The following is a 12358-nucleotide window of genomic DNA, read 5'->3' on the forward strand; positions in this document are numbered from 1 at the left end:
GAAGCAGACCATACATCGCAGTTTAAACCTGGAGCCTGGCGCACCGTTCATGGCGACTGGACCGTTGTCATCACAGTCCGTGGATTTATTGGACTACTGTTCAACTTCTATTGTACATCTTTCTCACCTTCCAATATCTAATGGGTTGATCTATTGAATATGGCAACTTTCAGGATAAATCAAACCACTGTAATTTTGATTCACCAATATATTTAGTGTATGAAGGCTCTCCAACCCTGTTTATGTATGATTTATAAATACTTTCCTAAGCCTAAATAATCTATAAAATCAGAGTATTTTAAAATCTACCAATTGGTGATGAATATGTGTGTATTTCCATGGCTTGCTTCGATTGATCCCTATTCTGAACCCATTCTCTTGATACATATTGTAGTGAGTTTGTTGAGAAAATGTTAATTAAAGGTACACTCTATTCAAAGGAATGGCTTTAGATAAATGTACTGAAAACCCTATTGAATGAAATCTGTTGGCCAGCAAATGGGAACGTTTTCAGTGGTTGAATTACATTTATTCAGTGTGCGGAAGGGAACCATACCTACAACATGGGTGGGTAACGTTGGTTATCATTTTGCAAGCAGAACAGCATGGTTAATAGTTAATAGAAGCTTCATTTCCAAAAATTCCCAGCAGTCAAAACGATTCGTTTTTGAGACAGGGGTGTGTCAACAAAGCTATGTTGTATTCATTAGGTATCTCATAGCTAATTTGTAAAGATTCATTACAAGCTCAATTATTGCAATAACCATGGCCATTTGCACAACAATGAATCTATAATCGTCACAGCCCTAAATACTATCACTCCACCCAGGCTCCAATCACCCTGTTGAGTCCAACATTCCTGTTAATATCATCCAGGAGGATTCCATTGGTTCCATGTGGGATAATCTTAGGAGTGCCCTTAGAGCAGTGGCCTTTCCTCCCACCAGAGGACTCAGGGTTCTCGTTAAATACTCTGTTAGGGGGCGGGAAGTTGAAGCGTGTATTAACCACCCCTGTTGTTGTTTTTTGTGAACAGGCCCTGCAGGCCACTGCAGCCTGGAACCCCCTGCGGAAGTTCTCATTGAAGAAGCCATAGATGATGGGGTTAATCCCGCTGTTAAAGAAGGCCAGCCAGTGGGCCACAGGGAACAGGTAGCTGCTGAGGAAGTCAATCTGCTGCGTGTCCAGATCCCTGTAGTCAGTTAGCAGCATCAGCGTCCACAGAGGCAGCCATGACACCATGAAGAGCACTGCCACCATGATCAGCATGTTGATCACTTTAACCCTGCGTTGGGAATGGGCCCTCCGCATCTCTGCCAGCCTCACCTGCCTCAGGTTGACAGAGAGCTTGGCAACGATGCAGCCATACATGATGCTGATAACACCCAGGGGGGCCAGGTACACGTGCACGAAGATGACCATGGTGTAGACACGACGCATCTCAGGCTGGGGCCATTTCTCAAAGCAGACGAAGACAGGGTATGTCTGGTTGTCCAGGACCAGGTAGGTGTCTTCCAGGTGAATGATGGTCAGGGTAGCAGCCGAGGGGCAGATAATAGCAAACGCCAGCACCCAGATGAAGAGGATGGTGACGAGAGCAGTCACAGGCCTCATTCGGTGTCTAAAGGGGTACACAATACCTGTGAACCTGAGAGAAGGGGGAGGTAGGGAGGGAAAAAAACAGACAGAGGGAGAGAGAGAGAGCAAGAGAGAGAGGAAGGGGGTAGGGAGGAAGAGAGACTGAATGCCACAGAGAGAAATGTTTGGCTTGACAATTACAGCAATGGAGTTGACAAGAGCACAAACAAATCTGTGACAGGATAGTGCAGTGGTGTGGTGGTGGATTACCTGTCAACAGCTATGGCCACCAGTGTGAAGACTGATGCTGACACTGACATCCCCTGGACCAGGTTGCTCATGGTGCATGTAATCTGGCCAAACGGCCATCCTGGAAAGAAAGACTGCATTACACACAAGCGGTAGCCCGGTTGCTACACCAAATATTTTAATCTTAACGAATCTTAATGTGTTTCGATTGAGAATGGATTTTAATACTGTAGATATGTGGATATACATTGCGTTAAGGGAGCAAATGGCCCTGAAAGGGATGGAAAATGCATACATTTAATAGATACAGTTGAAGTTGGAAGTTTACATTTTTTTTTTTTCATCACATTCCCAGTGGGTCATGGTTGGGATGGTGTTCTTCGGCTTGCAAGCCTCCCCCTTTTCCTCCAAACATAACAATGGTCATTATGTTATATTTTTGTTTCATCAGACGAGAGGACATTTTTCCAAAAAGGTACGATCTTTGTCCCCATGTGCAGTTGCAAAACGTAGTCTGCCTTTTCTTATGCCGGATTTGGAGCAGTGGCTTCTTCTTTTCTGTGCGGCCTTTCAGGTTATGTCGATATAGGACTCATTTTTACTGTGGATATAGATCATTTTGCACCTGTTTTCTCCAGCATCTTCACTTTGCTGTTGTTCTGAGATTGAGTTGCGCTTTTCACACCAAAGTACATTCATTTCTAGGAGACAGAACGCATCTCCTTCCCGAGTGGTATGACGGCTGTGTGGTCCCATGGTGTTTATACTTGCGTACTATTGTTTGTACAGATGAACGTGGTACCTTCAGGCGTTTGGAAATTGCTCATTGCTCCCAAGGATGAACCAGACTACAGTTTTTTTTCTGAGGTCTTGGATGAGTTCTTTTGATTTTCCCATGATGTCAAGCAAAGTGGCTCTGAGTTTGACGGTAGGCCTTGAAACACCTCCAATTGACTCAAATGATGTCAATTAGCCCATCAGAAGCTTCTAAAGCCATGAATTTTCCAAGCTGTTTAAAGCCACAGTCAACTTAGTGTATGTAAACTTCTGACCCACTGAAATTGTGATACAGTGAATTATAAGTGAAATTATCTGTCTGTAAACAATTGTTGGAAATATTACTTGTGTCATGCACAAAGTAGATGTCCTAACCGACTTGCCACAACTATAGTTTGTTAACAAGAAATGTGTGGAGTGGTTGAAAAACGAGTTTTAACGACTCCAACCTAAGTGTATGTAAACTTCCGACTTCAACTGTACCCACCGGGCACAAGCTGGTTGAATCAACATTGTTTGAATGTCATTTTTCAATGTATTGTGACATGGAATCTACATGGAAAGTACATTGGATTTGAAAAAAGTCAAAACTTTTGCTTTGAGGGTGAAATTTCAACCACAGGATTATGTCATCATAGTAACCAATATTCAACATAGACAAACCGTGTATAAAATATGTATAATTGGTACCTTTGAAACAACGTCTGATCTTCAATGTTACATCCATTACCTGTTAATGCAGAGTTGATCTACAACTATTAATTTGTTATCCCATCCAGGGTTTTAACCATGCCCAACCCTGCTTATCTTTTATTTTGTCACTGACTCGTACCGATATATCACTAAATATATTCACTGTTGCTATCAAAGTCATTCCAAGGGGTAGGTTTGACAGAGCAAATGAAATGTAACTATATATTTATAAGTTATATATCATCAATTGTACTATTTTGGCCTATTAAACATTTGCAAAGTCATAAACAGCTATTGTCTCAATTCAACCCAGGGTTCAACTAAAAATATGCAAAACATGGTTCATAAATTGGTGTGATTGGTCAAAAGACCAATTATTGGAAAATATCAGAAGCCCAATTCTGATATTTTCTTTGCCTGTGTAAACGCAGCCTTATAGGCCTATGGTTTCAAGCTTTGGTTGATTTAAAATGTAATCTTCAAATTCATCATTAATATTTGATTTTAATTCATTTATTTCAATCTTCATTACCCAATGCCAATGGCAACAGCTAGTCTTACTGGGGTCCAACACATAACGCAAAGACATTACAGACAAAAGACTTTACAATTTACATACATTTAAAAACATTAACATGTAGTGTGTGTGTGTGCATCTATCAGTTACACATACATGTCAGTACATAAACACAACACTTGGAATATGTTGGATTCACGTCTCCATTTCAACCTAAAAAAAAGTCCAAGTCTATTTAAAGTCTATTTAAAGTGCATTTAAAGTTTGCATAGATTTGATTTATTCCTATTCCTTAACTTTGATTTTGGTTGATATGGAGACGTGAATCCAACATTTAATATTATTAATATATCAACAATTAATATTTGTAGACAAACTGGATTTTGTATTGTGTTTGGTTGTCAACGCAAACAAATATCAATATTTGAATGAGATCTTCTGCTTGGATAGATCCATTGGTGCCACTGATTTAGTCTGGTTTTTCTATAAATGAATACTAGACTATATGTTGGATTCACCTCTATCTCAACTAAATTAAATTTGAAATTAACTTGAAATAAAGTCTGATTTGACTTAGACCTATTCTTTAACTTTGATTATTGGTTGAGATTGAGACGTGAATCCAACATAACAATTATTAACTTGGAGACAAACTGCAATTAAAACCAAACTAAGTCAGTGGCACAAAAGATACATTTCCTTCAAATGTTGATATTTGGTTGCATTGACAATCACACACATTTCAATTACACTTTTGCAATGTACAAAATACTCTATTAACATGGTACAAGTTAACAAATTATATGCTGGATTCATGTCTCCAACTAAACCAAAAATATAAATTAAAGAGTAGGATTAAGCCAGTGGCTCAGATGACACTATCCAAGCATTAGATAGGCTATCCTTTAAATGTTGATATTGGACCAATGTGTAAACCAAACACAATACAATAATACTTTTGTAATACAGTAGCCTAAAGTTAAGGCTATGTTACAAACGAATGTAACAGTATTTATTCAACCTTAAAATGAGTAACACATCCATGGCCACATTTTGAGGTTAGCCTATTGTAAATGTCTTCTTATGTAGACCTAACCAGAGAAAGAGTGCATTTTCAAGATAACATGCAAAGATTGCAGATTTTCTACACAATTGCTATAATAATATGTGCAGAATTTTGAACAACATTGATCACTTGCAATGTACTTTTAATGTAATTTCAACTGCATTACAGGGCCCGGTTTCCGAAAAGCATTTTAAGCCGAAATTCATGGGTAGAACCTTTGTAGGCGCATCATTAAATCTCTGAGCTGTTTCCCAAAACCAGACCTGGTGCAAGGACAGACGCTATGAGACGAGAAGCAAGTACAGAGAGTGAACATTTAATGAATAACGGACATGAAACGAAACGCGGACATCGTCTGGACAAGGGAAACATAATGACAATAATGCTGGCACGGGGATGAAACTGAAGAATAGACTGGTATAGGGGATGCAATCAAAAACGTGATGGAGCACAGGTGAGTCCAATGAAGTGCTGATGCATGTAACAATGGTGACAGGTGTGCGTAATGATGGGCAGCCTGGTGCCCTTGAGCGCCAGAGAGGGTGGGCGGGAGCAGGCATGACAGTACCCCCCCCCCCATGATGGTGACAGGTGTGCATAATGATGGGCAGCCTGGAACATCGAAGACCAGAGAGGGTGGGCGGGAGCAGGCATGACAGTACCCCCCCCCCCATGATGGTGACAGGTGTGCATAATGATGGGCAGCCTGGAACATCGAAGACCAGAGAGGGGGAGTGGGAGCAGGCGTGACACCCGGTGCCAGAACTAATCAGTTGGACGGCATTCGATTTCCAAAGGCTGGCCCGTTTTTTCACAGGGCCTCCTATGTGTGGCAGACAAAAACACATTTAATAAATGGGTACAGTTGCGACCCGTCATTCACGGCAGGTGGGGCAGAGCATGTTATTTTGGCATTCATTGTGTCACATATCAGTTTGCGAACAATGTAAAAACAAATTTATTGAGAGAATAAAGCCAAATACAAACATGATCTCTTTCTTGCTTTCTTGAATATGGCAGCTCCAAAATAGAGATGTTTCAGCCTAGCTCAGTGCTTTCTGTGGTGGAGGGGCAACCAGTGGAAAATACAGAGCTTAGGCATTGGTAATCTTCTCTAGTGTCATCGCAGAATCTACCGGGAGAGCTAGGCAGTTCAAGCCCCCTTGGGTGCTACCATAGATTTACATTAGAAGTGACCATCCTAGAAGGCTCAAGGTCATTGACTATAGATAAAATGACATCAAATCACGTTATATCTACAAAGCTTTGATTGGACTGATCATATCAACAACATACTTTCAAAACCTTAGCTAGCAAGCTAGACATGTTAAGCCCTCGACATGTTGCTAAATGTATCTGAACTAATGACTATCTGAATTTCTGTCTGTGTCCATTTTGAAAGTGCTGAACGAATAGGCTTTTTATCAAATTAGGTTAACAGCCTTGATCAGGGGTAGAACAACAGATTTGTACCTTGTCAGCTTGGGGAATCGATCTTGCAACCTTTCGGTTACTAGTCCAACGCTCTAACCACTAGGATACCAGTCGCCCCGAATGAACTGTTTAGCTGCCATACAAGGCTCCGCTGTGTAGGTGTAGCGTTGGTGCTGAAAGGAAAGTTCTGCTGTTGGGATAGCTTTATGTAGGCCCTAACAGTATGGGCACAGTTTGTCACCGTTATAGTGCAAATAATGTATTGTTTAGTGTTGTGCTGTGTTGTGTAGTGGCTTTGCTGTCATGCATCTAAAAACAAAATGGGGAGTGCCCCACCAAGATTTACATGCTAAAATCGCCACTGAATGGGTGTAGGGTGGCTCTGGCAGCTCTTGGCTGACGGGTGGCTCTGGCAGCTCCTGGCTGACAGGAGACTTTGGCAGCTCAGGACAGACGGGAGACTCTGGCAGCTCAGGACAGACGGGAGACTCTGGCAGCTCAGGACAGACGGGACACTCTGGCAGCTCAGGACAGACGGGAGATTCCGGCAGCACCGGACAGGCGGGAGACTCCGGCAACTCCGGAGTGAAAGGCGATTCCGGCAGCACCGGCATGACGGTAGCTCAGGACAGACGGTAGCTCAGGACAGACGGGAGACTCCGGCAGCTCAGGACAAACGGGAGACTCCGGCAGCTCAGGAAAAACGGGAGACTCTGGCAGCTCAGGACAGACAGGAGACTCTGGCAGCTCAGGACAGATGGGAGACTCTGACAGCGCTGGGCAGGAGGAAGACTTTGGCAGCGCTGGAGAGGCGGGAGCACCTGTCGGGAGGAGACGGAGAGACAGCCTGGTGCGGGGGGCTGCCACTGGAGGGCTGGTGCGTGAAGGTGGCACCGGATAGACCGGGCCGTGAAGGCGCACTGGAGGTCTCGAGCACCGAGCCTGCCCAACCCTACCTGGCTGAATGCTCCCCGTAGCCAAGCCAGTGCGGCGAGGTGGAATAGCCCGCACTGGGCTGTGCTGGCGAACCGGGGACACCATGCGTAGGGCTGGTGCCATGTACCCCGGCCCGAGGAGACGCACTGGAGACCAGATGGCACCTGGCTCGATGCCCACGGCCGATACGAGGCGCTGCTATGTACGGCACCGGGCTATGCCTGCGCACCGGGGACACAGTGCGCCTAACGGGATAACACAGTGCCTGGCCGGTCCCTCTCTCTCCACGGTAAGCACAGGGAGTTGGCTCAGGTCTCCTAACTGACTTAACCACACTCCCCGTGTGCCCCCCCCCAATACATTTTTGGGGCTGCCTCTCGGGCTTCCAGCCGCGCTGCCGTGCTGCCTCCTCATACCACCGTCTCTCGGCTTTCGCTGCCTCCAGCTCTGCCTTGGGGCGGGGATATTCTCCCAGCTGTGCCCAGGGTCCCTTGCCATCTAAGATCTCCTCCCATGTCCAGGAGTCTGGAAAACTCTGCTGCTGTTGCTGCTGCTGCTGCCCGTTACTGCTGCTGGTCCTTTGGTGGTGGGTGATTCTGTAGGGGCTATCCTCTTCCTCTTCTGAGGAGGAGTAGGAGAGATCGGACCAATGCGCAGCGTGGTAAGTGTCCATCTTTTAATAACGTAAATGAACACTGAAAAAAAAGTGAACGAACGAAACCGAAACCGTTCAGGCTGGTGCAGAAACAAACACTCAACAGAAAAAAAATCACCCACAACTCAAAAATGAAACCAGGCTACCTAAGTATGGTTCTCAATCAGGGACAACGATTGACAGCTGCCTCTGATTGAGGACCATACCTGGCCAAACACAGAAATCCAAAATCATAGAAAAAAGAACATAGACAACCCACCCAACTCACGCCCTGACCATACTAAAACAAAGACATAACAAAAGAACTAATGTCAGAACGTGACACACATTCATCTCTCTTCCCCGCCTGTCTGCCTCCCTTTTTATCTGTCTTGACCTGAGCTATTGCTAGTGAAGTTCAACATTGTATCAAATTATCACAGGGTCCGTCCGGAAGCTGTCTCTAAGAAACTTGCAACATTGAATCAACTAGTCTATTCTGGGCCCTCAAAGTTTCCTGCACCAGTGAGCTTGGGACAAAAAGCAGTTTTTTTTATGACGTTTCCACTGGATATATGGGATTATCAGATCATGATATCTTGCTCTTTCACACTGAGGATTAGTGATCAACAAGGACGGGAGTGTTGATAGATTTTTCAAATACTGAGGAACTACATGTATCATTCGCAATGGCTGATAGAAAAACAGACTTTGTTGCCTTGTGTGAGGCGAAGAAAACATGAGTGGTGACTTAAGACAATCAGAAATAAGACATTGCCAAATGGGCACCTTCTTACATATGCATGCAAGGAAACAATCCACAGCATTTAAAAATAACAATAAGATAATGATCCTCTGTGGGTAAGTCATGGTCCATGGTGAAGTATTTTGAATGATTTTATTTAGACAGGAGTAATTATATAATTTTGTTGAAACATCAATTTACTTTTGGGAATTCCAGCATCCTAATAGTGCACTGTACACCCGCACAGTGCAGGAAAATAACCTTTCCCTCAATGTCAACAAAATGAAGGAGCTGATTGTTGACTTCAGGAAACAGCAGAGGGAGCAAGCCCCTATCCACATCGACGGGACCACAGTGGAGAAGGTAAAAAGCTTCAAGTTCCTCGGCGTACACATCACTGACAATCTGAGATGGTCCACCTACACAGACAGTGTGGTGAAGATGTGCAACAGCACTTCTTCAGGAGGTTGAAGAAATTCAGCTTGGCCCCTAAGACCCTCACAAACTTTTACAGATGCACAATTGAGAGCCCCCTGTCGGGCGGTATCACCACCTGGTACGCTAATTGCACCTCCCACAACCGCAGGGCTATCCAGAGGAGTGTGCGGTCTGTCCAACGCATTACCGGGGGCACAGGAAATCTGCAGCACCCGATGTCACAGGAAGGCCAAAAAGATCATCAAGGACATCAACCATCCTGAGCCACTACCTATTCACCCGCTACCATGCAGAAGGTGAGGTCAGTACAGGTGCATCAAAGCTGGGACCGAGAGATTGAAAAACAGCTTCCATCTCAAGGCCATCAGACATCACTAGTAGGCTACCATCTGGTTACTCAACCATGCACCTTAGAGGCTGCTGCCCTACAGTATATACATAGACATGGAATCACTTTAATAATGGAACACTTGTAACTTTAATCATGTTTACATACTGCTTTACTCATTTCATATGTTACTGTATTCTATTCTATTGTATTTTAGTCAATGCCACCCCGACATTGCTTGTCCTAATATTTAAATATTTTTTATTTCCATTCTTTTACCTTTAGATTTTTGTGTATTCTGGTACATTTTTAGATACTACTGCACTTTTGAAGCTAGGAACACAAGCATTTCGCTACACCTGCAATACCATCTGCTAAATATGTTTATGTGACCAATACAATTTGATTTTGATTTTAACTTTCCTTTCCAATTCACAAGAGGCCGAAACCAGAGATCTGTCATGATGAGATGCTCAAGTCACCACCTTAACAATGGGAGTCTTTGTCTCAAAGGCTGGGAGGCAGACGACAAGTTTAGGTCTGCATATTATTCCCATAGAACGCACTGGGTTTATACTGGACATATTTTGGCGAGTGCTCTCTCGCTTTGCCGCTTCCTCTCTGCTGACACTCTATCGTCGGACAAAGCATCCGCGTGATCTAAACAGCGCACCTCTATATGTAGCCCATGCAACTGATGCTGTCTGGACTGAAATAGTATGACATGCCATACTCTTTTGGTCCAGACAGCATCAGATACATGGTCGACACATACTGAGACAGAGGGTCACTGTTTCGCTCACTCGGAAACTTTAACTGAGATTGATGCATCTTTCTGTCAGCGCGAATCTCGGTCAAATAAATGATCAATATTTCAATATTTTATTTTGAAGGGCAAGCAGATAAATTTGGGCGGGGCAAGCCCCCAAAGGTCCTCCCACAACTCCGTCCCTGCCCAAAACCATCGTTATTAACTATTCACTTGAAAACACTCATAATCTAAGTGTGCGTCAGACCACTCAAAGAACAACGAAGTGCGTCATTAGATGTTTTTTTTGCCCATCGCATCATGTTATACACAGAACATCTCCGCTAAACATAAAATCACATGGTTTGTCCGCCTCTCTGTGACCGCCGATAATTCAGAAAACAAAGTTGACTACAAATACAAAGTTGCCAATGTCTTTGCAATTGCGACGTATAAAACTGAATATAAAAATATAAAACAGAGATGACTGTATTAAAAAATTAATACAGTAGGCTATTGGCTACGCCAATTTCAATTATATTGAAATACATTTAATAAATTCAATTGAGATATATTTAGCTACTTGTAGGCTACTGTCTGTAATTTGTCTCAATATATTTCATGATGTGTAGCCTAAGGTGCCCAATGATGTGCAAATATTTTAAGTGCATTATTATTATAGGGTAAGTGTTAGAATTAGCCACCTCAATATTTGCAGTCATAGGTAACAATATCTTTCTAGGAGCTGATCCGTCGTCACTATTGTGGAATAATTTGAACGTTAATGTAAGATTTGAATGGAGAATGCTGATCCGAGAGCAGCGTGGCCTTTCTTTTGATCCAATAGGTATCAACACATGCTTCAACAACGCACTCAGCGACATTTTCTCTGGGTGCTGTTTTGGGAAACACCTGTTACATCTTCGGCCATTGTAGGAAACATGCATCGTTAAAACACTTATTGTCTTCTCCTTTTTTCGCTTTGTGCTGTTTGTGCCCAACAATGTCTGTACCATGTTTGTGCTGCTGGCATTTTGTGTGGCTACCGGGCTGTGTCATGTGTTGCTGTCATGCTATGTTGTTGTCTTAGGTCTCTCTTTATGTAGTGTTGTGGTGTCATGATGTGTGTTTTGTCCTACATTTGTATTTTTAATCACAGCCCAGTCCCTGTAGGAGGCCTTTTGCCACTTGATAGGCAATCATTGTAAATAAGAATTTGTTCACATCTGACTTGCCTTGTTAACGAAAGGTTAAATAAAAAATAAATAAAAGTAAGCCTAAATTCCAACACTATGGGAAACCAGGCCCAGGTTATTTGTTTGTGCTTTTAGATGAAGTAGTTGTATAAACACAACATTTCAGACATTGTATTCCCATTTGAAATTTATTGTGCTTGTAAATTGTTGAAAGTGCAGTGATAACACATTTAGATGACAACTAACTAAAATCTGACAGTGTTTTAACTTCTTCCTTTGGAATTTTGTTGTGCTTTTTATAGATGGATGAAAGCGTAGTGAATTAAACAAACATTTGGATTTCAAGAAACGTATGGCTGTCTTTTTGAGTAGGTAAATAAAGGTTGAAATCTCATTGAACAACTTAACCAAATATTACCCCAAATTCCCCGTTGAAATTATGTGGTGTGCCCAGTGGGTATGCAATAATTAATTATCAACAGCAAGTTGATTGAAAATAAGTGCCTTTTCCAGACTTTCTCACACTTGGTTGACTCAACTGGAGACAGCCTCGAGCTGTAAAAGCCAGACTGAAACATTTGATCCCTTCATAGAAAGTTAACACTCTCGCCTCCAGAACCATATGATTCCCCCTACGGAGGGGATCCCACATCGATTTCTGCATGTGCCCTACGCATTTCTGCTCCCTCCACTTTCTCACCTGATATTAGGCTGTCAATCAAAGTCGTTGGAACGCAGAACACTCCAATGAGCAGGTCACTGATGGCCAAGTTGAGGATGAAGAGGTTGGTGACGGAGCGCATGTTGCGGTTCCGGAGGACCACCAGGGAGACCAGCATGTTCCCCCCGACGCAGAGCAGGAGAACCGCCATATAGCACAGGATATAGATGACAGACATGGCGGTAGAGTGCAGGTAGTAAGGCATGTAGGTGCGGTTGGCTCTGTCCATAGTGGCACTGTCCATGGTGCTGTTCACAGCAGTTTCATTCAGTGACGCAATCTCCATTTTCACAAGTCA

At 43.2% G+C, this 12358-nt stretch overlaps 1 protein-coding gene across 1 annotated transcript; it reads right to left on the bottom strand.

The window, feature by feature from the left end:
• Window positions 1-184: 184 nt before the first annotated feature.
• npffr1l1 (neuropeptide FF receptor 1 like 1) lies at window positions 185-12358 on the bottom strand. The gene is made up of 3 exons (XM_035762439.2): window positions 12040-12358; window positions 1849-1948; window positions 185-1648 (listed from the first exon to the last, which is right to left on the bottom strand). Exons 1-3 carry the CDS (start codon window positions 12344-12346, stop codon window positions 817-819), a joined length of 1239 nt encoding a protein of 412 aa, XP_035618332.1. The 5' UTR covers window positions 12347-12358; the 3' UTR covers window positions 185-816.

This window comes from Oncorhynchus keta, chromosome 12 (genome assembly GCF_023373465.1).
Source record: "Oncorhynchus keta strain PuntledgeMale-10-30-2019 chromosome 12, Oket_V2, whole genome shotgun sequence".
Classification (NCBI taxonomy): Eukaryota; Metazoa; Chordata; class Actinopteri; order Salmoniformes; family Salmonidae; genus Oncorhynchus; species Oncorhynchus keta.

What these genes read in the sequence shown, in the direction of transcription:
- npffr1l1 (XM_035762439.2), bottom strand. Translation starts at nt 12,346, where the DNA reads ATGGAGATTGCGTCACTGAATGAAACTGCTGTGAACAGCACCATGGAC. An exon ending in GATTGACAGCCTAATATCAG is followed by an intron (nt 1,949 to 12,039) that starts GTGAGAAAGTGG and finishes CTTTCTTTCCAG; the next exon opens with GATGGCCGTTTGGCCAGATT. An exon ending in GTGGCCATAGCTGTTGACAG is followed by an intron (nt 1,649 to 1,848) that starts GTAATCCACCAC and finishes CCCTTCTCTCAG; the next exon opens with GTTCACAGGTATTGTGTACC.